The sequence below is a fragment of the Mesoplodon bidens genome (assembly GCF_964165515.1).
Source record: "Mesoplodon bidens genome assembly, chromosome: 3".
Classification (NCBI taxonomy): Eukaryota; Metazoa; Chordata; class Mammalia; order Artiodactyla; family Ziphiidae; genus Mesoplodon; species Mesoplodon bidens.
Window position 1 is genome coordinate 141,048,018 of NC_138178.1, and position 26,164 is coordinate 141,074,181.

Genomic DNA, 26,164 nt, shown 5'->3' on the forward strand with positions numbered 1-26,164 from the left:
TAATAATAAAGTATATTTTAAATTGACACTACAAAATATATATATATTTAAAACTTGCCCTAACATGGGGCATGTTTTACAAGTGCCGAAAATAACTCCCCTACCTGCCCCCTAAAACCTCACAGGATTATTAATTCATAAATGTAAGCTAATAAATACATGGTTTTAAATTGTTATATACAGAATTGATGTTTCTACTAAAATGTTATTGTTCTATTGTTTTAAGGGTTTTTTCTGAAGAAAAGAATGTATTAATTTTGTGATATAAATTATACTTTGAGACCTTTTCATCTTTTCCCTTAGTCTTTTCTCCATTTTTCATATTTTGTAGCTATGATTACTCACTTTGATATTAAAATGTAAATATTTTTAAAATATACTTGGAAAAAACCTGTAAGTACCAGGAACGATTTCAGATATTTTAGTTAAAAATTTGTTGTGTTTAGTTCATTTAATATGAACTTTTTAAAAAAATGAACTTTGTGCTGTATTCCATATTTTCTTTTTATAGTTGAAATGATGATTTGTCTATTTTTAAAAATATTAATCCATTAGATTATAAGCCACTCAAGGGGCAGGAACTCCATCTCTTTTGTTCCCCACCGTATATCAAATGCCTGGAACAGTGCCTGACACTTAGCAGGAAAGATGTGTGTGTGTGTGTGTGTGTGTGTGTATGCGCTCACATGTAAGCACATATACACATGCACACATACATACATACACATATAAATATTTACTATTTGAATTGAATTCATTTATTTAGTTTTGGACTCTAACCAGTTATTCTGACTCTTAGTTACTCCATGCCTTATTTATTTATATTTATTTATTTGTTTATTTATTTATTTGGCTGTGTTGGGTCTTCATTGCTGGGTGTGGGCTTTCTCTAGTTGTGGCGAATGGGGGCTACTCTTCATTGCGGTGCGCGGACTCCTCATTGCGGTGTCTTCTCTTGTTGAGGAGCACGGGCTCTAGGCACGTGGGCTTCAGTAGTTGTGGCACAGAGGCTCAGTAGTTGTGTCTCGCAGGCTCTAGAGTGCAGGCTTACTAGTTGCGGTGCATGGGCTTAGTTGCTCCGCGGCATGTGGGATCTTCCCAGGCCAGGGTTCGAACCCATGTTCCCTGCATTGGCAGGTGGATTCTTAACCACTGCACCACCAGGGAAGTCCCTCCATGCCACATTTAAATTTTAAAAGTTTCTAAACTTTAAAACTGTTTCCTTTTAGGAGTTTTCAAAGGAACTTGATGAAAAGTCCTCCTTGAAAACTGCAGTTCTAAGTACTGGGAACCAACTTCTTCACCTGAAAGAAGCTGATACGGCGACACTGAGAGCTTCTTTAGCACAGTTTGAACAAAAGTGGACAATGCTCATAACTCAACTTCCTGACATCCAAGAAAAACTTCACCAGGTAAGTATTTAAAGACCCAGCATTTGAATTAGCATTCACTTGTTAGCTCACAGCTCCTTTAAAATCATTTCTCTGACTCAGTAATTTTCATTGACACCACCTATCTTTTCTCTGGCACCACTGAATATAGGTCTTAATTACTGGACTCTCCTCCAGTGGGATCTTTCTTAAGAGAGAAATCAGGCTTAATTACTTTATTTCCCAGTTTATCTGCACCACTGTGTTAGTTTATGTGAAGGTCATTGTCATTGTTTTGGGGTCACTTATTCTGAGCTTGAATGCTGGGTTTGTTTTTGTGAGTAACCTGCATAATTATGTGGCAAGACCTTTTATCAAACCAGATATTATCTTAAGTGATGCCCTGATTCATTTTGTTAACTGCAGGTAATTAAATAGAAATCATTTTGATTTTGCAGCTTCAGATGGAGAAATTGCCATCTCGTAAAGCAATAACAGAAATGATTAACTGGATGAACAATGTGGAACATCATACTGCAGATGAAGACTCTGAGCATTCACTGAGTTCTGCATCTCAAGTTAAAAATCTTCTTCACAAGTACAAGGTAATTATACAAAAAAGCCAGAAGCCTTTTCATTAAATAAAGAAGGCAAGTGAGTTGGAAGGGAAATACTGAACAAAGAGACATGGAGGATATTATTTAGAAAAACGAATTCTAAGGGTGGGGAATGGGATGGTGGATGATTCTAGAGAGAGGGGTTAGTATACTTGCTCTTATTCTGCCCAGATTCCTTTGGTAGCTCCCATCACCACAGGACAGAATCCAAGCTTTTAACTGGCTCTGGCTCTTCATTTCCCCACATAAACCCTGGACTCTGCCTGAACCAAATCCTTTGCGGTCCCTCCACCGCTCCTGGCGCTCTCCTGCTCATGCTTTTGCTTTTGTACGTGCTGTACCTTTGGCCTGGAATTCCAGTGTCCCGCTTTTAGCTGTAGGAATCTTCTTAGTCATCCTTCAAGAGTCAGTTCAAGTAGCTTCTCATTTGGAAATCTACCCTGACTCTCCCAGCCAGATCAGTTTACTTTCCAGGATTAGGTGTCTCCATGGTGCTATCAATAGTTCCTGTCACCCGGTATTATAATTATTTTCTTACTTGCCTATCTCCCCACCTTGACTTAGCTTCTTGAGAGCAGGGGCTCCTCCTTTACCTCCCTGAAACAGCACACCTAGCCCAACACCTGGCATCCAATAGGTGTTAAGTAAATGTTCTTTGAATAAGAGAATGCGTAAGGAAAAGTTGATATCCTTCTACAAATAGATAGGAATGTGGCCTTCTCCACAATATTTGATTTCAGGTAGATTTAACTAACATTTAACAAGCCACGCCCCAACACTTATTGTGTGCCGGGCAAGGTGTTTGCCACTAGGAACACAAAGATGAATGAAGACTCTGATCCTTGCTTTCCAAGACCTCATAGGCTAATGGATCTAGCCTCTGGTAGGCAGAAGATGAATGGCTTAATCACAAAGCATGGTATTAACAAGAATTTCCTATTTATATCCTATCCCATCCTAACTTCAGTGAGTAGTACAATCTGTAGAGGGTCTATGTGTATTTTTCTCACAGGCCCTAGTAACCTAGCAAATAGTTTTACCCCTGGATGTCTCCTGTGGAGGTGCTAGAACTTGCCAGAATAAACCCAACAAGTATCAGCCTTAACAGAAACATGCTTGGCTCTGGGAGGGTTTAGGATTGCTCTAGAACTTAAAGTCATCCAAACGGGGAGGGCTAGACGGTCCGCAGAGGAACAGAGAAGCTGCCTAAACTGGCAGAGCTCCTTAAAGGTGTCCTGGGTTTTCTGGGAGAGTCTTAACTTCAGACCTCCCATCCTGTCATTCCCATGAGCCCACAGGATGGCTCTGAATTCCAGTGGAGCTCTCAGGAAGACTCTCAAAGGAACCCTTTGTCAGTCTCTGGGTCTTGATTTTGGTTCCTATGATGCAACTACCATACATGGTACCATCTTTGACTTTTCAGTCTGTTTGAAAGCGGTGAGTCTCTCTGTTCCCAGGAATGTGTAATTCCCCAAAAGACTCTCCACTCAAATAAAGCAGATGCATGGTGGGGTTGGGGGAGGGTAGAACATAACTCCAGACAGGCGCCTTTTGATTACTGGGTGGGAGCCTGGCGCCCCCTACAGTGAACCAAAGGAGAGGTCCAGTTCATCTACTTCAATTCAGGCTTTGGTGGTTTAATTTTGTTTTCTGTGTTCATTTTAGGAGTTTAGAATGGAAATGGACTATAAACAATGGATAGTTGACTTTGTTAACCAGTCATTACTTCAGTTAAGCACCTGTGATGTAGAAAGTAAGCGCTATGAGAGAACAGAGTTTGCAGAGCATCTTGGAGAGATGAACCGCCAATGGCACCGGGTCCACGGAACACTGAATGGAAAGGTGAGCTCATGGTCACAGCTTGATGTGTGATTTAGCCTTTGCAAAATACCACTTTCTGAAAAATTTTAAGACATTTGTGGGACCTCCCTGTTGGTCCAGTGGTTAAGACTCCACACTCCACTGCAGGGGGCATGGGTTCGATCCCTGGTCGGGGAACTAATATCCTGCATGCTGCATGGAGTGGCCAAAAATATTAATTAAAAAAACAAAAAGACATTTGTCTGGTTAACTTACAGTTAAACCTAATAATCATCTCAATTCTAGCCCCTTTTAAATCCTGTCCTCCATTGGTGCATATAAGAGTTGGAAATAGTTTTTATATTTCTTTGCAATTTCTTAGTGGGAAATTGACTTAGGCAAGTGAAGAGGAGAAATGTTATTTAAGAAGATGTCGAGTATTACATGAGGCTACTAAATGGTCACAACTTTTGACATTTTCTGTGAAAGTAGATGTTAAAAAGCAGCGAAGCTATTTCAGCTTTAGAAAGATTATAAAAAGGAAGAAAAATGTATATGGCTTCTTGGTAGATTTTCATTCCATGACCGAAAAGATTAAGGAAAATTATTCTTGGGAAAATATTTAATATTTATATACAATAGTGAAAATTGGTTGATTTCTTTATTGTGTGGAGAATGCATACAAATAGATCCATACAATTAAGATTTGAGTACATGCATGGACAAAGAACATGAGCAGATAATTCACAAAAGAGGAAATTATAATTGGCAAATAAATATGGAAAGGTTACCACTTTAATTGTCAGATATTTGGAATAAACATTAATAACATTATACACTTACTAAATTAGAAAAACTTAAGATAAAGATAAAAGCCCAAGGCTTTCACATTCATACACTGCAGATAATGGCTTACATACCCTTTTGGAAAGCATTCAGAAAATTTCAAGAACCATAATAATCATCTTATCTCTTAACCCAGCAGTCCACTTCTTTTACATTTATCTTAAGTAGATAGTTCTTCAAAAAGGAAAAGATATGTGCACCAAGTGTTCAATTCAACATTATTTATTGTGGTGAAAAATGTAGACTGCCTGAATTTCCAACTCGAGAGAAATAATTAATCAAATTATATGGTGTCCATTTGATGAAATACTGGGCAGCCTTTTAAGTTAATACAAGTCATGACATAGAAAGTGCCTATGGCATATGAAAAGAAGTATAAAACATTATATATACTATGATTGTAACCTAATAAACATTGTCAGCATTAGAAATGAGAAGAATCACAGACATTTAAAAAATATTACTTTATTAAATTGATGCATTATTTGTGATATTCTTTATATTGACAGTTTTTAAGTGAGTCTAATGAAGAGTCTAGGGAAAAAATTTTTTCTTAAGCTTTACGTATATCAATAGATGATACAATGAAAAAATATTGAGTGTTAGCAACATGATTTTATTTTGTACAGATATTGTGGAACTCCAGAACAGCCAGCTTTCTTATCAGGTTAGCTTTCATTTCAAATGTTAGAATTTTTTTTAAAAGGGGAAGATAATTCATACTTCCTGACTTATGAATCTTTATTCCAAAAGTTGTTGGGAAATCTTGTGCAAAACGTTAGAAATCTGAGAAGAAACAAAATTATCCTATTAAAAATAACATATCACGACATTTACATTTTAAACATGTGGTTTAAAATAAGAAAATTTTATTTTCTTATTCATAACTGGTAGATACAACAATTAGAACAACTTTTGGAAAGTATCACTGAGAATGAAAACAAAATACAGATTCTGAACAACTGGATGGAGGCACAAGAGGAGAGACTGAACACTTTACAAAAACCTGAAAGTGTGATCTCGGTGCAGAAGACACTCCTGGATTGTCAGGTGAGAAGACACACAGCACCTGTCCAGTGTGGCTTGGTCAGGCTGTTAGTTACCACACCTGCCCCAGGGAGCAGGGCAAGCTGCTGTAGTTTCTGAGGGTTCTCCTCAAAGCCCCCAGGTACTTACTTTCTTCTATAAAATAGATGTGTCCATGTGTTTTACAGAATTGCAAAATGCTGTTTTTAAATGATAAACAGAAGTATTTTTATGGTTATTGTAGCTCTTAAGAGATTTGAATGCTACTCCTACGAAAAAAATATTAGGAGTTCCCTGGCAGTCCAGTGGTTAGGATTCGGTGCTTTCACTGCTGTGGCCTGGGTGCAGTCCCTGGTTGGGAAACCAAGATCTCACAAGCCGCACTGTGCGGCCAGAAAAAAAAAAAAAAAAAAAAAGTTCCACAGGAATTTTGATTTAGATGTTTTCCAGTTTTTGTGTTTTTATTAATTTCTCCAGTATTTACAAAATTACTCTGAAGTCTCCATGATTTTTAGTACTTCTTTCTGTTTCTTCAGAGGAAAGTGGTTTTATTTTACCTACTGTGTAATGTGTTCTCAAAGGACTACTTTTCCCTCAGAACCACTGTCTAAATCCCATTTGGGCCAGAGCATGTTGGCTGTGCCCTTTTTTCGTTCAGTCATCATTTGCCAGGTCACTTGGTCTTTGAGGTGCCCTCACCCATGGGTTTACTCCTCCTTCCCCACCACCCTGATTGTGTCACTCCTGTTGAGAGCAGTTCCACTGTCCCAGAGCTGTAGAAGGCACAGGTTACATGGGTTCTGCACCGCCTACAGGAAGGCGTGGCGCTCCTCACTGTTGGGGCTGGAAAGTCGGCTCAGACCCCTGTTCTACTTAGAGGGTTACAGAATGATACTGGATATAGTATATGGGCAGCAACACCTCCATAAGAGATCTTTTCAGATGGTCGTATCCTGTTTCTAACTACCCACTAGCCATTTCCATTTTAGAGTGTTTACAGCCACCTCCTGACTGGAAGCTCAGTGCTATAGCACCCCCAGCCGGCCGCCCTGCTTTCACCTGAGTGCTAAGTTATTCAGGCCTGGGATGTCATCACTATTTTCCAGATGGGAAAATGCAGACTTGGCAGTTTGATGACTTAACACTTGGTCCAACAGCCAGTACAGGGCAGATGTGGAATGGAGACTGTATCTCCTAGACCCTTTCTACTATACCATGATGATAAGGACTTGCTACCTAGACTCTTCTAAAATCTAGAGCCATGTAATAATGGAAAGTATTGTAAAACCTCATATTGTAATATTGTAAATTCATATTATAAAAATTCACTGTAAAAACTGAATTGAGAGTGTGATATGATTAAAATGTCTTCTGTGTAATGTTATTAAATTATATACTCTATTGGCATTATTACTTGAAAAGTGCAGACTCTTACCTCTTACCCCTTATTAATTGTTTTGTAATATTGTGCATATGAAAACCTTTTCCTTTTGCCCTTCCAGGATATAGAAAATCAACTTGCAATTAAATCCAAAGCATTGGATGAATTGAGACAAAGTTACCTGACTTCAGAGAGTGGGACAATGCCATTGCTGGAAGATACAGCATCCAGAATTGATGAGTTATTTCAAAAGAAAAACAGTGTTATCAACCAGGTACTAGAATTCATTTACAATGTACTATTTCTCTCCACGTATCCTTCTTTTATCTTATTTCTTGTTTAATAATGGACACTCGCTCCATACCAAAAACTGAAAAGTTGCTGTGAAAACTACTGAAGTGAAGTAGAGAAAAACATTTCAGATCTATCTTATTTTTTTCCTTCACTGGATAATAAGAGGCAAAGCCGCCAAATTCCTACATCCTTGGCAAGCTAGAAATCCACCTGGTTATCTTTGTTTTGTCTAATGTACTCACACACACAAAAATGTCTACACCCCCAACCCCAAACCCAACAGAGCATCTGGCGTTGTTTCTTGGCCAGATATACAGGAGCAGTTATGAAGAAGCAGCTCAGATTCCCCACACCCAGGGAGATGCCTCAGGGAGGGCGTGATCCTATCGCATGTAGCCTCTATTAAGCTAGAAGCGTGGTCAGCACAGGGAAAACTCCAGAGGTGGGGAGAAACAGCACGTGGTGAGGAGAAAGCATAGAAGACTGTGGAAGACGTCTGGTAATTGTATGAAAGGCATGTCAAAGTCTGCATTTACCCCTTCTGGGAGGAAGAACACCAAAAGACAAAGGACAGGCATCCTCAGACACTGCAACTTTGACATTTCCCCACAAATGGAGGGAGAAATTGTAAATACTAACCTGTTATAGGTGTGTCCATGTTTCCCAGAGAGTCTTTATTGTGGATTATTTGTCATCTACTAAAATCTACATTCAACCATTTGTTCCAAGAGAGAATTGGGAATAACCCAATTGAAATCCATAGGTGACCCTCAGCCTCATTCTTCCCCCAGGACTCAGGCAGAAAAGTAGGGGTGAGCTTAACATATCTGTGTGAGTCATTTGTTAACGTATCTTTTGTGAGGCACTGTGCTCACTGCCAAGGGTGCAATGATAAGAAAATAAATGGTTCTTACCCTCAAGATGCTCACAGGCTGCAGGAGGATAGCTGCAATAAAAAGACAGACAGTAACAAGTGTTGACAAGGATATGGAGACATTAAAACCCTCCTACACTGCTAAGAATGTTTGTGTATAGGTTTTTTTGTTTGTTTGTTTTGGTTTTTTTTGCAGTACGCGGGCCTCTCACTGTTGTGGCCTCTCCCATTGCAGAGCACAGGCTCTGGACGCGCAGGCTCAGCGGCCATGGCTCACGGGCCCAGCCGCTCCACGGCATGTGGGATCCTCCTGGATCGGGGCACGAACCCGTATCCCCTGCATCGGCAGGTGGACTCTCAACCACTGCGCCACCAGGGAAGCCCTGTGTATAGGTTTTTTTTGTGAACATATGCTTTCAGTTCTCTTGGGCATATACCTAAGAGTAGAATTAGTGGGTCATATGGTAACTCTATACAGTATTTAACTTCTTGAGAGACTGCCAAACTTTTCTACAGAAGCTGCACCACTTTGAATTTCCATCAGCAGTGTATGAGCGTTCCAATTTTTCCATAGTCGCGCCAGTACTAGTTATTATCCAACTTTGATTATAGCTGTCCTAGTGGATGTGAAGTGGTATCTCACGGTTTTGATTTCTATTTCTCTAATGACTGTGGATGTTGAGTGTCTTTTCATATGCTTATTGGCTGTTTGTATATATTCTTTAGAGAGATGGTTATTCAATCCTTTGTCCATTTTTGAGTTTGGCTGTCTTTTTATTGTTGAGATATAAGTGTTCTTTACATAATGTATAAAGATTTATATACTTGTATCTTCTCGATTGTGTCAGAGATCATTTAAATGCTTCAATTTTCAACCTTTCATAATTATCAAAACACATTAAAGAATAAAATATGGCCACCATTGCATTTCCTCCTACTTTGCACTTGCCCTTCATTTTGGCCAAGCATGATGCTCTCCAAGCTTTGCTTGCACTCCAGTAGCAACCAGACTTAAGTGCCAGGTAACACAGGTTAACACTTTACATTTATAATGCTTTACAGTTTTCAGAGTATTTTCACAGACACTATTTTCTTTATGTTTTCATTTATTATATCTGTTTTGTGGATGAAGAAATAGGCTCAAGGATTAAATAACTTGCCCAAGGTCAAAAAGCTAATAGGGTGTCACTGAACTGTATATTCTGAGATTCTGATTCCTCACTCAGTGTTTTTTTTCCCTGGACTGTCCCTCTGTAGGCTGAACTCTCTCTGAGCTGATCCTTCTGGTCTCGGGGCTCTTTTCCATTCAGCTACTCTAAAACTTAGCCTTCTTTGATATTTCTTGTTCATTGACCCACCCTTCTCACCTTCAGTGAATCACTGAAGCTCCACTCTCAAATAAAAATGCCTAAATTGGATACAGTGGTAGAGTCCTTAGGAGGGTGAAACAAAAAAGATGAGAGAGCCTCTTGCCGATGATTTCCTAAATATGTTTCTACTTTTTGTGTAGGTCAATGAGCTCAAGACCTCCATGCAGTCTGTTTTACAGGAGTGGAAGATTTATGATAAACTCTATGATGAAGTGAATATGATGACGATCCGATTCTGGTACTGCATGGAACACAGCAAACCTGTGGTTTTATCATTAGAGGCCTTAAGATGCCAGGTGCAGAACCTTCAGGTATATTAACCCGATCTTGGCACAATACATCATTGGCAGAAAATCTCCAATGGAAGAAAGCACAGAAATGAACACAATTACTGTTATGTTCTCCACAGAGAAACACGAAACAGTATTTTAAACAGCAGCATCAAAAGCATAACTTGAAATTTCAAAATGAATGACATGAACCAAATGAGTGAAACTTGGTACAAGTATACTGTGAATTTTTCTTCATCTTTCATGTCCATATTATTTCACAATTTAAAGGTTTGGGTTTGGGGTGTTTTTTTTTTTAAGTATGCTATTTCAAGTGCTAGCCCCATGAAAGAATGCCTTCTCAGTTTTCTTCTTCACATTTCTGATAATTGTTCCCTGTTCTATTAAAATTTGAGTGTTAACATTATTGTGGTACAGAGGCAAGTGTTGACCAGCTGCTGCCTTCTTTGGATGAGGCCAGGCTGTTACGCAACTGACATTCCTGCTCTGTCCTCCTAGACTCTTCAAGACGAAGCTGAGAGCAGTGAAGGGAGTTGGAAGAAACTCCAGGAGGTTATTGGAAAACTCAAAGATTACTGCCCCTCAGTTGCTGAAATAATTCAAGAGAAATGCCAAAATACTCACACAAGGTACACTTTAAGATGCAATTTGAATGGTAGAGCAGATATTTTTATCTTAATGACGTGTGACAAATGAAGGGACATAGGCTGGGTAAAGCCTTCTTAATCATCTGAGATAACTGTTTTCATACTATTCTGGTCTCTACTGCTTTGAAGGATCTCGTTCACGTAAGATTTGACATTGTGAAGGCTATTACTTGCCTTGTACAAGTGTTTGGTATAATCAACCTAGAAATGTCCTACGTACAGCCCCAATGTAGCCACGTTCAGCAGGCATAGGCTAAATGCCCAATGCGGTCCTCAAGGGCACCAAAGTCAACAGGCAGAAACAGGCTAAGGGGTGGCCAGATGGGCAGTCTGTCTCACTGGAAACATTATAAGGTGGAAGTAAAGGGATGTTAGAATACCTCTCAGGAGATATTTGTGAGGTTGGGAGGAATTCTTTGATGAACTACTTACGATAGAAAACTCCTTCTAAGGAGTGTGGCCCTAGTTGATTGTGAGGCTTTTATATAGCTGGATGGGATATGAAAGTTGGCCCAAAGCTGATTTGTTCCAGACAGTGGTGAAGAGATTAAGCTACCCTCAGTGGCCTTCTCCACCCTTCCTTCATGCAGATTCAGCCTCTCCTATAAACCAACTTTGAATATATGTTGAACAAGGGACACCACATTTATGTACCCTGCAGTGGTGTCCTCAGCCCTTGATCCAGTCCTTATTGGAAGAGGGGGAGGAGGGAGGGTAAAGATAAACACAGACACGTATCTAATTTCACACACAGTAATGGGGGCCTCCCTCAAAACATATGGTGGTTCAGGTTGCTATTAAAGGGATTCAGTTGTCACCACTGCACATACACATTCAGTTGTTGGCACAAGAATATATCAGAAGGCATATTGAAAAAGACTGAAGAAAATAGCACCAAAATGCCAACAGTAGTTATCTCTAGATTAATGAGATGTCAGGTGTTTTTTTTACTTTCTCTTTATAGACAGGTAGGTAGGTAGGTAGATGGGTAGACAATCTCAATATAGGTATGGATAGATTTAAACACACATGTTTTGTGGGGGGTTGTGAGCATATGTTGTATTTATAATTGGGGAAAATCTTGTTTAAAAACAGGTGGTTCTGAGAAGATTTGTGAAATACAAAGAAGTAAAGCAATTAATGCCATTTGTCACCTTTTTCGCCCACTTAGCGAGGTTGAGGATATTGTGAAACAAGCATTCTCATGTGTTTTGGGTGAGAATGTAAATATTATAATGCTTTCAGAAAGCAATTTGGACATATATCCATAACCTTAAAAATATTTACATATTTATATTCTTTGACCCAATAATTCTCTAAGAAGTCTAATTTAAGACCAATATCTTGAAATACAGAAAAAAGCCTTTGAACAAAGTTGTATCTGAGCATTCTTTTTGGAAGCAAAAATTGAAAATTATTCCAATATCCATACTAAGCTGGAATTTGGTAATTAAAAAAAGACCATTTATAGACCTTTATGTACAGCCATTTAAACTTAGGCTTACTTATTTTTTATTAATAACATGGGGAAATTTTTTTAAGTTAAATGGGAAAGAAAGGCAAGATATTACAGTCCATAGTATGGAATAAAAACAAAATTTTTAAATTTGTACTTTTTTCTACTTTTCAATTTTAATAGAATGAAAAATGTATTACAGAAAATAACTTCTTATTTTTCTTATTATTACAATTTTTAGTTTTTGTAGCAGTTTAACAGTGCATATAAATGAGAATCCAAAAAACAAATCATACCACCAATGAATGTGCCAGCACCACAAAATTAGCTAATTTTCATGGATGCAAAAATACTTTTAATATTTACAATTGTTCATAACTTGGTGGTATCTACTCTAAAAGTGAGGTCTCTAACTAGGTTTCATCAACAGCTCTAGTTAAGTTCGCCTGGACTCCGGAGTTGATTTTTAGCCTGGCCCCACCATGGAGACCAGCTATGTAAATCTGGGGCCTGGGTACTCTGCTGCTGCCTTCCCTCATATATTGTGTGCTAGTGTCCTTTGAGGGGTATACAGTTTCTCTTCTCATGTGACTAAGATCAGTTTTACCAAGTGAGTAACTTTCTGATGCAAATTGGCCTAAGTAGAAAGAGAATACACAGGAATTAACTTTTCTCTAAAGAACAAATAAAATATTATCAAGTACCAGGTAATATCTGCCATTTTTTTTCTCTCAATCTACAAAGAAATTAGTCCTACAGCATACTGTATTTCTACAAAACGTTAAAACATTAGCAAATTTAGAACATAATAGAAAATAAATACCCTTTGCTGAGAAGTAGGAAAATATATTGTTTTTTATTTCTACTTTTATATAAGGAACATGTTGCTTTTGTAATTAGAAAATAAATTTGACATAAACACAATTTAAATAAGGCCTACTAAAGACCCCCTCTATAAGATAAGAGGCCCTCCCATGTGGAGAAAATTTCATCAGGCAAACAGTTCAGTACTTTCTTCACCTTTGCCTAAGAGACATTCATCATACAATAGATATTTCCTGCCAGTCACAAATTTTGCAGGTTTTGTTGAGAATTATAAAGTCAATGAAGTATCCTAATTTGGAATTCTATTTATATATTAATGATGGCATTAATTTTGAAAAAACATTAACGCGTCTTGTTAATCTATCTGCTCTTAACTTATGGGTAGAGTGTGGGCACTGTGCTTTTGCTGCAAAGGAAAGGATGGATGGGGTTTCTGTTGTTCATGTTGCCCTGACAGGTGGACGCAGGTAAACCAAGACATTGCAGACCAGTTGCAGAGGGCCCAGAGCCCGCTACAGCTCTGGAAGGCATATAACAGTGCTCACGCTGAAGCTGCAGCAAGACTGGAGCAACAGGAAGCAAAGTACCAACAGCTCGCAAACATCAACACATCTGGAAACAACCTGGCAGAGATCCTGCCCCCAGCCCTGCGGGACATAAAGGTAGGTGTTAAGCCCATTGGGAAAACCAAGGCCAAGACAGCCTGACAGACAGGGCCATGACCCAGGGACTAGACAGACCACAGGGAGGGAGGAGTGGGTCAGGACAGGTATGTGAGCAGACCATGTAGGACACAGGCAAGACAGGGACGTGTGGGGTTGGGAGAGCCAGGTGGTGGCTCAGAGGTGAGGGCCACACAGCAGGTAGCTGGGTCAGGGGCACCTGACACCACCTCCTTCCAAATCTCCCCTTTCACTCTAGCAGGTAAATCTCTAAAGCCAAAGCTTCATACAAAGTCTCCAATAAAAGCAGAAATATATCCGCTGAATGTGGTCATCTAAGAATAGTAGATGTTGAATCTCTTGATTTAGAAATAATCATGAATAATTATCTAAATAATCTAAATAATTATCTAATCTAAATGAATAATCATTTAGATTCACCACCATGTTAATAAGGCTTTTCTGTGGATATAATGATTTTTAGACTATTATTTAAGAGTTGTATACTTTCCTCTGTGGTTTTATTCTATTATGTTAATGAATGCCTAGAAAGCAAATACTTTCTAGTTTTAAACTAGGTGACCGGATACATTTTGTATCTTTTTTTTTTTTTTTTTTTTGCGTTACATGGGCCTCTCACTGTTGTGGCCTCTCCCGTTGCGGAGTACAGGCTCCGGACGCACAGGCTCAACAGCCATGGCTCACGGGCCCAGCTGCTCCGCGGCATGTGGGATCTTCCCAGACCGGGGCACGAACCCGTGTCCCCTGCATCGGCAGGCGGACTCTCAACCACTGCGCCACCAGGGAAGCCCTACATTTTGTATCTTTTAATACTATAGGTCAAATAAAGAAGTATTAACCAATTAAATTAGAGACAAGAATCCAACAGATATGAACCATATTTCTGATCAACTTCTATCTAATCTGTTGGCATTTAAAAAACAACAAAAACAGAAATTTCACACAGTTGCAATATTTCTGGAGTAGCCCTAAAATCGTCTTGGTCAATGAAATTCTATGCTCTCTGCAAATGAATCCACTTATGTCACGAAGTGTCAGGCAGAGGATGGGGTTGGATTGATTCTTAAAATGCATTGAAGCAGATCCTTAAAGTGTTCACTGATTAGAAATATAAAACATAAGACTGTACCCAAGTCATCTCCAGTTTCTGTACACTAGAAGCCCCAACTCTGTTTATCCATGGTTACTTTTAGCTCTGAACTGACAAATTTCAGAACAGCACCAGCGATATCATATAAAGAAGGCTTAGCTTTTTTATCTCTTTAAAATAAACAGTAACAAAAAGCCACACCCACTATTTCAGGGCAGAAGTTCTCCTAGATGTTGATGGAGTGGCATGAGTTGGGGATTTTTGTTGGGAAAGGAGGAGGAAATGTTTTGCGATCACTTTTTTCTTCTCCAGGAGCTGCAGCATGATGTGCAGAAGACAAAAGAAGCCTTTCTCCAAGATTCCACTCTCCTGGATCGACTCCCACAGCCTGCAGAGCCCAACACCCACGTGCTCCTCTCTGGTCAAATGCACTCCCTCCAGAGGGCTTCCTACTTGGAAAAGATGCTGCTTATGAAAACAAATGAATTTAAGGTTCATCTTATTTTTCTATTCAAGTTGAAGTCTTGGACATTTGCACACTCCCTTCAATTCCTTATATCTTGAGAAGTGATAGTTATTAGTGCTTTGTGGGCTGCACCTTAGGGAAACCACAGAATAAAGATGCCCTAAACATATCTACCATTTGACATGATTCTTCAGTCATGTGATTCTTCAGTCACATGGGCAATGGGCAGATCTTAAGCATACATTTCTTCTTTATTCAACATGTTAAAGTGATATATTTCATGCACTGTTCAGATCTCATAGTTATTTGAATTTCCAAGTGTGGTAATTGAGTCATAGAGTAGCTGCTTAAAGCACGGCCATTTGTTATGTATTTAATTCACTTTTTGAAAACCTTAATGCATGAACTATCAAAAAGCTGAATAGAAGGCCATGGGGCTCCAATATCACACAGCGGGGAAAAAATATTTAGCTAGCAGGATTCCTCTAGGTGCCCCTGTCAAGCAACTGATCTTTTCATCCCTGTGAAGGCTTCATACTTTGCCAAAGGCATAAAGTGAGTATCAGGAGTGTTCTGGATTCAAGATAATGAACTGCTTAGGGCTGAAAACAGCTTGGACTTTTATCACAAGGCTGCGCTTGATTCTGTTATAGATGCACATGAAAATTGTTTCTAATGAAAACTTCTCTTGTTCTAGTTTGTTCTATCACAGTTCAAGGATTTTGAGGACCAGTTGGGCTCTTTAAAAGGTCTCATTACGCATGAAGAAGAGAATTTGGATAAACTCTACCAGCAAGAAAAAGAAGGAAATCCTGACTTATTCCTGGTATTGCCAATATTTGTCATTCCTAAGGGCTCAGGTTCACCACAGAATAAAAAATAAGTGAATTAATGTCATCTATGTGCATCTTAACTCTTGAGCACAGTCATTGATATGCCATTCATTCTTGACCTGTTTTCCCTAAGATCTAGAAAAGTATGACAACATAGGGATCTTTTTTTTTACACTTTTTTTTTTTTTGCTTTTTGCTTTTTTATTTTTTTAATATTTATTTATTTTATTCATTTGGCTGTGGCAGGTCTTAGTTGTGGCCCGCAGGATCTTTAGTTGCAGCATGTGGGCTCTTAGTTGTGGCATGCGGGATCTAGTTCCCTGACCAGTGCTCGAACCCAGGGCCCCTGCATTGGGAGCACGGAGTGTTAACCACTGGACCACCAGGGAAGTCCCATACACTTTAAATATATACAATTTATTTGTCGATTATTTCTCTTTTTTAATTTTTTAATTTTTATACCTTTTTAAAGGTTACTTTCCATTTACAGTTATTACAAAATATTGGCTATATTCCCCATGTTATACAATACATCCTTGAGCCTATCTTATACCCAATAGTTTGTACCTCCTACTCCCCCACTCCTGTATTGCCCCCCCGACTGGTAACAACTAGTTTTCTCTTTATCTGTGAGTCTTCTTCTTTTTCGTTATATTCACTAGTTTGTTGTATTTTTTAGATTCCACGTATAAGTGATATCATACAGTATTTATCTTTCTCTGTCTGACTTGTTTCACTTAGCATGATGCCCTCCAAATCCATCCATATTGCTGCAAATGGCAAAACCTTGTTCTTTTTTATGGCTGAGTTATAGTCCATTGTATATATGTACCACATCTTCTTTATCCATTCATCTGTCGATGGACACTTATGTTGCTTCCATATCTTGACAATTGTAAATAATGCTGCTACAAACATTGGGTTGCATATATCTTTTCAAATTAGTGTTTTTGGTTGTTTTTGGATATATACCCAGAAGTGGAATTGCTGGGTCATAAGATCTATTTTAATAATAAGCCTCAGTAATTTTAATAGACTTTTAAATCTTGAAGTCTTTACTAGTTAGCTTCAGTGAACTAAAATAATCTAGCAGTTGGCTATTGAGATGAATTGAATTTTTCTGGTTAGTTGAAGATCAAAAAGTAAAATGCCCTATTAAATTAATGGTATATTTTTTCCTTCTTTATTACCTTAGTAAGTTTAGTATAGTTAACATAGATGAATGGAAGAATTAAAGAATTCTGGATCTTGCAAACTCCTAAGGACCAATATTCATAACCTAGATTAAGAGTCAGCAAACTATGGCACATGGTCTAAATGCAGCCCCTCACCTGGTTTTGTAAATAAAGTGTTACTGGCATAGCCATGCCCTTCCACCATTTATGTACTGTCTATGGGAGTTTTCATGCTACAAAGGCAGAGTTGAATATTTGCAACAGAGATCGTATGGGTCATAAAAGGCTAAAATATTTATGATCTCGCCCTTGACAGTAAAAGTTTGTTGACCCTGACCTAGACTATTGTGGTAGAGTTCTGTAGTGAGAACGTGGATATGGTGAAGGATGTTTGCTTAATATATTGTTGTCCTAGAGGCTGTCCCTGGAATATTGTCTTAAAGATAAAATTTTGGTGAGTTTGCTTTCCTATGATTTCACCATAATATTGATGTATAACTACCATGCTTTGCTAGGGTTATTTTAAGGATTGAATTTTCATTTACTTTGTAAATAAACTGCATGTTCTGTTGAAGGTCAAGTTGTTGGCAGACTAAATGGGACTTGAAGGTCCAGAATGGGTCCTTTAAAAAAGAAAGCTCACTTCCATCTTCTTCAAAGACAAAAATCTGAGATCACTTTTTATTTCCTGGGCTGTTTCAGTTCTGGCCATGTGTGCAGCTTGTTCTAGAAAAGGCACAGGGTTGAGAGATCTGGGTTCAGGTCCGATCCTGACACTAACTAGCTATTTGACTGTGGGCAAGTCGTTTACCTATTTAGGCCCCAGTTTTCCCTCTTCTTTGAGATAAGGAAGGTCTGTAGGATTTCTGAAGCCTTTTCATAATCCAGATATCTTACTGGCATCCAAAAATCTGGAATTTGATTTCTATTTCACAGAATCATGTGCTGGCACTGACAGCCCAGTCACCTGATATTGAGCATTTGAATGAAGTAAGCCTCAAGCTCCCACTTAGTGACGTAGCTGTCAAGACATTACAGAATGTGAACCGGCAGTGGGTTCGGGCCACGGCGACAGCACTGGAACGCTGCAGGTCAGAACAGCCCAGCTCTCCCATTCTGTTTCAATTAAGGCACAATTAACAGTTGAGTTCAGTAATGTCATTGTTATACGGCTCTGTTTTGTTTGTTTTTAAACCTTCGTAGTGAACTTCAGGGGATCGGATTGAATCAAAAGTTTCTTTATTGCTGTGAAAAGTGGGTCCAGCTTTTGGAGAAGATAGAAGAGATGCTCAAGGTGAACATTGCTGACAGCCTCCCTGCTCTCCTGGAACAGCAGAAAACGTATGAGGTAAATAAACCTGTGCTCTCTGCCACCTTGGACCCCTCACCCTGGGGCAGGACTCAGGGGAAGAGAGATTAAATAAAGTAAAATACAGAGAGTACCTATCAACCGTCAATCCCTAAACACAGAATATATGTCTTTGAGCAAATTCATTTGATTTTGGTTGATCATTTGTAAAATTTGAGCAAATTCATTTGATTTAGTTGATCATTTGTAAAATTCTCACACATTTCATAAATTTCAAAATTTTGTTTTGCTGCTCTATATTATTAATGACAGAACTCCTAGATTTTCTATAGTAGGTGGAAGCTTCTAGCACAACATTGCTTTTGCATAAATGCGAACACGATACCACTTTACCAAGAGCATGTTAAAATACTTCAAGTCATCTTTGCATTTTCACTGAATAGTTTTGTAAAGTATTGAAGCGCCTGGTATAATTATAATTGTAGCATTAATAATCTCACAGAGGAGTTTCCCCATGCTGATGCTGACGTATATTTGAGAGTACTCCTTGTGGTTATAGGCAGATCCTGCATTTCCAAAATGTGCATGATTAGTGCATTGTAACTTTTTAGTGTAACTGATTTAAGTCTGCATTGTTACATTAAGATCATCCACTGAAAATGAAATCTGTCCAGGCAAAGCTGGGTGACTTTGATAAGTTACCGAACATCTTAGTTTCCTCCTCTTCAAATGAGTCTGATAGTATTTACTTAAGTCGTAAGGTTGAGGAATAAGTGAGACAATGCATGTTTTACTCCGTGCCTAACAAATAGAAAAAGCCCAATAATGGGCCTTAGATGTAGTTATTATTAGACCTATTTGCTTCTAATTATATTCATAGGTGCTGTTGTGATGGTTAAGCATTTTTTGCAGTTAGCCTCAAATCTTTTGAAAATTAATCACCTCACATATCCTCTGTGAGCTTAGATTTTATTAGGACATTCACAAAAACAATTCCCATATTTTAATTCATATACAGATGTTAGAAGCTGAAGTTTCTATAAACCAGACAATTGCTGACTCTTATGTCACCCAGTGCTTACAACTCCTGGACACAGCAGAAATAGAGAAGAGGTAAGCTCTTTGGGACTCGTAATGGTTGTGGGCATGTGGAAGGCAATGCAGCCTGGCGGACCTTCCACCATGTGAATCTTGACCACATCAGTGCCTGCGGCCATGTCATTGGTAGACCACCATGGGGCCAGTCTTCTGTCTTTATATTAGGATGGAGTCTTGCTTCATGGCTGTAAAAACATCAAGGGCCCTTTTCCCTATGGTAGATGGGTGGGCTTAGCAGACCAGATGCTTTGCAAGCACCCATCCAACTAGTACCATTAACTAAGTTTTTACCCCAAAGGATTTTTCTATAGTGCGTTTTCCTCTCTGCCTTCAGCCTCATGATGTTTTGCTATTCAAAAAATAAATTTCAGGGCTTCCCTTGTGGCGCAGTGGTTGAGAGTCCGCCTGCCGATGCAGGGGACATGGGTTCGTGCCCCAGTCTGGGAAGATCCCACATGCCGCGGAGCAGCTGGGCCTGTGAGCCATGGCCGCTGAGCCTGCACGTCCGGAGCCTGTGCTCCGCAACGGGAGAGGCCACAACAGTGAGAGGCCCGCGTACTGCAAAAATAAATAAATAAATAAAAATAAATTTCAAAGTGCTGCTGTTCCCAGTAGGTAGCTATGTCACAGTTGTGAAAGAAGAGACTTCTTTCTATGCTGTGTACATGAGGTTGGGGTCTCCGGAGAGTTCCAGTCAGGCTGAGCAGAGCCCCTTAGGCAGCCTGGTGACAGTAAATGTACCTGCTTGCATAGCTGCGGAAATTGCCGACAGAGCCCGAGGGGGCCTGGCCTTAAATGACCTCTCCAAATGTCTCCATAGGCATTATTTTCCTCCCCATGATCACCCATATACCTCTGAATCTTCTTTCAACATAACTAAGAAATATAAAACCCATTTCTCCTAGCTCTGAAGTAATAAAATCCAAGCCAATTTCAGGATGATTAACTAGTTTTGATCTGATCAGTACAATAAAGTGTGACTTTTCCATAATAAATAAAAAGCCTTATTTATCATGTGAAGGACGTTGTCTATCTGGGAAAGAAATAGTTGAGTAGTTGCAGAAAGCATGTTCTTTATTGCTGAAATTATGTAGCATACAACCCTCAAGTAATTGATAAAATTACAAGGGACCCATCTGTTCATCTGTTTCCCATTGATCCCATGTTTAGTTTTCCATAAAGCACTTGGCATAATCTGTGTTAAAACAGCCTAAGTTTGTTTAAGGCAGTGGTTGTCATGCATGCCAGCAAAATACTAGGCCATGTGCAATTATCTTGTGATAAACACCTTTCACCAGCCCACACACTGCCCCTGCCCCAGCCCCAAGTTCCCCATCATGTTTACACTGAATGGTGCTCAGATTTAAAGAAGTTTTTTTCCCTGTAAATTGTGCACATAAATGGCAAATCTAAGTTCCTATTACACGTTGATAGTTATTTTTTCTACATGTTGATGTCAGCATTCTCTAACCATCTATTTTTCCCAAGACCGGAATTTGTTTGGAAGTTCACGAGGCTGAAGGAGCGGTGGCAGAGTGCTGCCCAGGGCGTTCGGCAGAGGAAGAGTGACATCGACGAGCTGGTGAGGCAGTGGCAGTACTTCACCACCTCCGAGGGGGACTTGCTCCGCCTCCTCGCCTCCACCAGCCACCTGCTGTCTGCAGTGAAGAGCCAGGACTGCTACAGCCTCCACCAAACAAGAAGCCTGATCCATGAGCTGAAGGTAGGACAGGCACAGCAGCAGTGTGGGAACTACAGGGTGCTCTTTATTTGGAAGATGTTCGTTCACCTCAGGTTTTGTGTTTTCCGTGACGTTCAAGTGTGCTTTCTGCGATGGGGAGGCCAGCTGGTCATGGGGACCCTACTCAGCCTTATCCTTAGCCTTGTGGGGTCAGAAACCCAATCTTATCCATTCATCCAGAAATAGTGAAGCTCTCTTGGGCTGTGGGAGTAGAGACGGACTGGAGATGGGTAGGTAGAGTGGGGAAGTTTGGGGTGACGGACTTTTAAAGCACTGACTAATGTAGAAATGACCACCACAAAGTAGTAACTTGCAGTGGGACTCCTGCTTACTCTTGAAGGGTGAATTCATTTAGGCAACAACGTTTCCAATCAGAAAGTTGCTTGATGAGCACAGGACTTTGAATAATTAGTTGGCAGTTCCCAGGGCATGTTGCATTGAGCTGTCGAACCACACTTCACTGTAGAGGGACAGCTAAACAAAACATCACCCTTCTGAAATCCTTTGCTTGCCTCATTCATTTATCTAGGCTTCAGATATTAACTGAACATCTGGTCTTTGCTGGTCACTGTTCTAAGTGCTAGGTATACAGTGTGGACCAAGAGAAGACCTCTGCTCCCGTGGGGGCAATCAGACAAATCAATAAACAAACAAGAAAATACTAATTTGCCTGATTGGTGGGGGAAATCAGACAAATCAAAAAATAAAGGAAATATCAGATTGCAACATGGCATATGTAGGTCCTTAAAACAGGGCCGGTGATGGAGAGGCTGGGTGACTGCTTTAGATTGGGTCATCTCTGGGGAGGCAACATTTAAACTGTAACCTGAACGACAAGAAAAGCCAGCTGCGCAAAGATCTGGTGGGAGAGCCTTCAGACAGAGGGAAGAGTTTTCCCGAGTCCCCAAGATGGGAACAAGTTGAGCAAAGCAGAGGAAGAAAGAAGGCTCGTGTGACGAGTGTAGCCAGTGAGACAGCAGTGATGGAAAATGGACTCGATAGGCAGTCAGGAAGGAGCATTTTGGAGGGAGGTGAGGTAGCCGGGTGTCAGTCTGGATAATAAGAAGCCGTTGAAGTTGGAAGAGGAAGCAGCTCGATACGATTTGTATTTTTTAAATGTCCTCTGGCTGCTCTGAGGAAGATGATTTGGGGGTCGGTGGGGGTCAGAGAAGAAGCAGGAATGCCAGTGTACTACTTCTTTATTGCTGCATCACAACAAACGTTTCTTATTCTCTCTCACAGTTCTGGATGTTGTCAGGGCTGTTAGGTGGCTCTTGCGGGGGACTCTCAGGCAGTTCCGGTCAGATGACGGCTGAGGCTGGACTCATCTGAAGGCTCCCTCACTTTCATGTCTAGTACTTGAGCTGGAAAGGCTCAGACAGCCAGAAACTGGAGCAGCTGGGGCTCCTTGGGCTTTGTTCCCTGTGGGCTCTCCACTTGGAGGCTTTCGGTAGCCAGACTCCTTACATGGCAGCTCATGGCTTCAAAGATGCATGTCCCAAGAAAGATAGATCCAGAGAGAAGCTGTATTGCCTTTTTAGACCTAGCCTTAGACGTCAGCCACTTCTACCATCCTCTATTAATCAAGGCCATCATGCATGCCCACATGGGTTCAAGAGGAGGGGGGAGAGGGAGGGTTCTAGAAGAGCATGTGGGGCTGGTAATATTGTGGCCATTTTGTGAGAAATACAGTCTGCCATAGCTCGTTAGGCTATTTCAATGGTCTTGGGTAGTTTTTAGGATGGATAAGACAAGGGTGATCACAGTGAAGATAAAAAGACTATGTTTGTAGGTGGGGTTTACAAGACTTGCTTATGGTTTGGATGTGGCAGGTAAATAAAAATCTAAATCCAGATGACTCTAGGTTTGGGGTTGAGCATCTTGGTGAATAATGTGCTGTTCACCAAGTCAGGGGAGACTAGACAAGAACCAGGTCTTTTGATGAGTTCAGTTTGAAATGGCTAACAAGACACCTATCACAGTGGCTGTGTTGAGCAGTACTGCATATTAGAAGGACAAGTGTGGAGGGGCAGTGTGTTCCTTGAATTGCAGTTTTTCTTGTGTGTGTTTCTCCTTTGCATTTGGGTTATCCTGAGTATTCTCTGAAATATCTTTATAAATCAATGCTCTGTTGATTTTTTTTTAATATCAGCTTCCATTTTGGAAAATGCCCATATTATGTCTCCCTTGAGAAATTTGAAAATAAAGGAAATCATATATGCAACAGAAATAAAAGCTATTTAATTTTTTCTCCTGAAACCAAATGCTTTTGGAAATAGAAAGTTTTTACTTCATTTTTGTATTATAAATCCTAGTTTCAGCCCCTTTTAAAGAAAAGCCTATGTGATATCCAAATGGAATTTTTTAAAGCTATTGCTTTAGTATAAACACTGACGTGTATATTTATGTTCTTAAGTGTCTATTTTTGTATTTTTACCTTTTTTATTTGTTCTCTCCTTTTAAATTTGTTTAGCATAATGTGCACATTCTAACCTTGTGGGTTAGGAGCAGCCTGACTCTTTATACCATAATGGTAATGGGTATTTGCTCTTAATATTGGATCTAATACTCCAGTCATTTTCTTAATACTCTTGGATTCATTTATATTGTAGTCTTTTATTCTGTGAAGTGTATTTTTAATTTCTCTATACTTCTAATCATTATACTAAAATCTTATCTCTTACCAACCCTTGGAAATTATTTTAAGAACACATCATTTGGTAGTATGCTGCCTACTCAATAAAAATATTAGCCTTTGATGTGAATGAGTGTGTATGTATGTGTGTGTGTGTTCCAGCCAGATTTGTCTAATTTATATCTAGTTTAACATTTAAGAGAAACTCTGAAGGAAATACACACAAATGCATGCAGAGAGTCACATTTGTTGATCACATCAGAGGCTTAAGCAAATTACTTTTTTTTTTTTTTTTTTTTTTAAGAATAAAGAAATTCATTTCCAGAGGTGGCAGACAACCTATGCACTAACCTTGGAAGCTGGGGGCAAGTTACTGAACACAACTCACCTGGAAACTAAAGAGTCAATTGACAAGAGAATCAGTCTACTTCAGGACAACTGGAAGGACACAAAACTCCAACTAGGAGAGATGATTAAACGGTTCCAGAGCACTGCAGAGGTAAACTCACCATTTACTTTTCTGTTCATGATATTCAAATGTAGTACATAGAATTTTTGTTTGCTGTATGAAGATGGGAATGATTTTAGGAAATCACAATATTATGGGTTTTCCAAGGGACGCTGAGTCCTACTAATCCACAAATCATGGTAGTTACTTAATGTAAAATAATAATATAATACTGGAAAAGCTCAATGTTAATATCTAAATACTTGAGGTACTATTTTATATTTACCTTTATGAAACAGGAAACTAATTCATGTTCAATGGAAGTTCAACACCCAAAGCTAACATTCCACATATGGTCTGTCTTTGGGTATGGTATATGAAAATAAACACAGTGATACTTCATCTTTCTGCTGTCTTCAAAGAATACACTTTTCCATATAACTGAATTTCCCAAATAATTTATGATTATACCTTTAAGAAGCAAAATGCTTTCTTTTGAGTGATTATTAGGAAAATCATTAATATTTTATTATGCTAAAATATCCCAAGTTGTTCTCAAGGACTCTGAGCTGCTTTGAACCTAGCCCCTGCACTGCTGTGCTTTTTGAGTTCTTATGTGGTTTTTATTGTTTGTCTTTCTTTCTATTTAATTTTAAGCTGTCTATTTTTACTTTTTTTTTTTTTTTTTTTTTTTTTGCGGTATGCGGGCCTCTCACTGTTGTGGCCTCTCCCGTTGCGGAGCACAGGCTCCAGACACGCAGGCTCAGTGGCCATGGCTCACGGGCCCAGCCGCTCCACAACATGTGGGATCTTCCCGGACTGGGGCACGAACCCGTGTCCCCTGCATTGGCAGGCGGACTCTCAAGGACTGCGCCACCAGGGAAGCCCTATTTTTACTTTTTATTTCTCTGAGTATACTTACTCCTTATAGCCCACTCTTTAATCTGTTGTGTGGGTACCAAAACCAGATAACCAAGCTTGTCAGAGATGTTTTTCTGAATACAGAATAAATATGTGCTGAGTTAGGGCCTGAACATCTCTCCTGTGAATAAAGTATCTGAATTTTATTTGGCATATACGCTGTGAAATTCATTAACTTGCAAACATTTGTTGAGCACCTGCCGTGTTTGCAAAGCAAGGTGATAAATGCAAGTAAAGCTTTGGTGGAAGAGATAAGGACTCATAGTTTTGTTTTGTTTCTCCCTTCACTTTCTCCTTGGTTATGTTCCAGAGAGTTTATGTTGTGAGATAAGTGACCTCTCCTTAAGTGAGGTGTTAGCGTACAATTGGACCAACCCAAGAATATTTGTGTCAGTAGTACTGAGGAATAGAGTAGTGTTTGAGTCTGTGTTTGTCTATTTTTAGTAACTTCAGGAGGAGGAATTTTAGTAATATCAGGAATAGAAATTTATCCTAATGGATTAAACCCTCTGTACTTGAAAATAACAGGCAACTATTTGCTCAGTAATATAAGGTTTAAGGAAAAGAGCTGCTGATATGAAAGAAAGGCATCCACAGGGAAACTGTAGCCTTAGGTCGACTCTTGATTAAACTACTTCTAACTGCATGTCCTTGGACCAGTCGGTTTTCTCTGAGCCTCAGTTTTCCTACTTTAAATGTGATAGTAACACTTGCATCTGTCTCCGAAGCTTATTATAATTACAGTGAGATAATGAAGTTGATAAGCTTTGTAAACTATAAATTACTTCAAGCAGGAGGCGGCAGTCAGAGCAGTGGTAAGAAATAGAGAGTGAAACTTGGCTGTGAAAGGGTCACTAAAGCCAAGCTATTTCTAGAAGGGGGAAGGGAGAGAGCAGAGGGATGACATTAAAAAAGAAGACAAGAAAAGTGGTTGAGTGCTTTTGCTTTTCAGTGCTATTAGAGCAAATA

General features: G+C 39.5%; 1 protein-coding gene across 11 annotated transcripts in view; it reads left to right on the plus strand.

The window, feature by feature from the left end:
* SYNE2 (spectrin repeat containing nuclear envelope protein 2) overlaps positions 1–26,164 on the plus strand; it is a 351,205-nt gene that overhangs the window by 273,800 nt on the left and 51,241 nt on the right. For all 11 annotated transcript variants that reach the window (XM_081228103.1, XM_081228110.1, XM_081228112.1 and 8 more), the window contains 15 exons: positions 1,230–1,412; positions 1,829–1,975; positions 3,653–3,829; positions 5,528–5,683; positions 7,162–7,314; positions 9,719–9,889; positions 10,367–10,497; positions 13,254–13,458; positions 14,882–15,061; positions 15,733–15,861; positions 17,980–18,134; positions 18,247–18,391; positions 19,371–19,465; positions 20,939–21,173; positions 24,131–24,325. In XM_081228103.1, the coding sequence (XP_081084229.1) occupies positions 1,230–1,412; positions 1,829–1,975; positions 3,653–3,829; positions 5,528–5,683; positions 7,162–7,314; positions 9,719–9,889; positions 10,367–10,497; positions 13,254–13,458; positions 14,882–15,061; positions 15,733–15,861; positions 17,980–18,134; positions 18,247–18,391; positions 19,371–19,465; positions 20,939–21,173; positions 24,131–24,325 (2,457 nt within the window). The remainder of the gene's footprint in view (positions 1–1,229; positions 1,413–1,828; positions 1,976–3,652; positions 3,830–5,527; positions 5,684–7,161; positions 7,315–9,718; positions 9,890–10,366; positions 10,498–13,253; positions 13,459–14,881; positions 15,062–15,732; positions 15,862–17,979; positions 18,135–18,246; positions 18,392–19,370; positions 19,466–20,938; positions 21,174–24,130; positions 24,326–26,164) is intronic.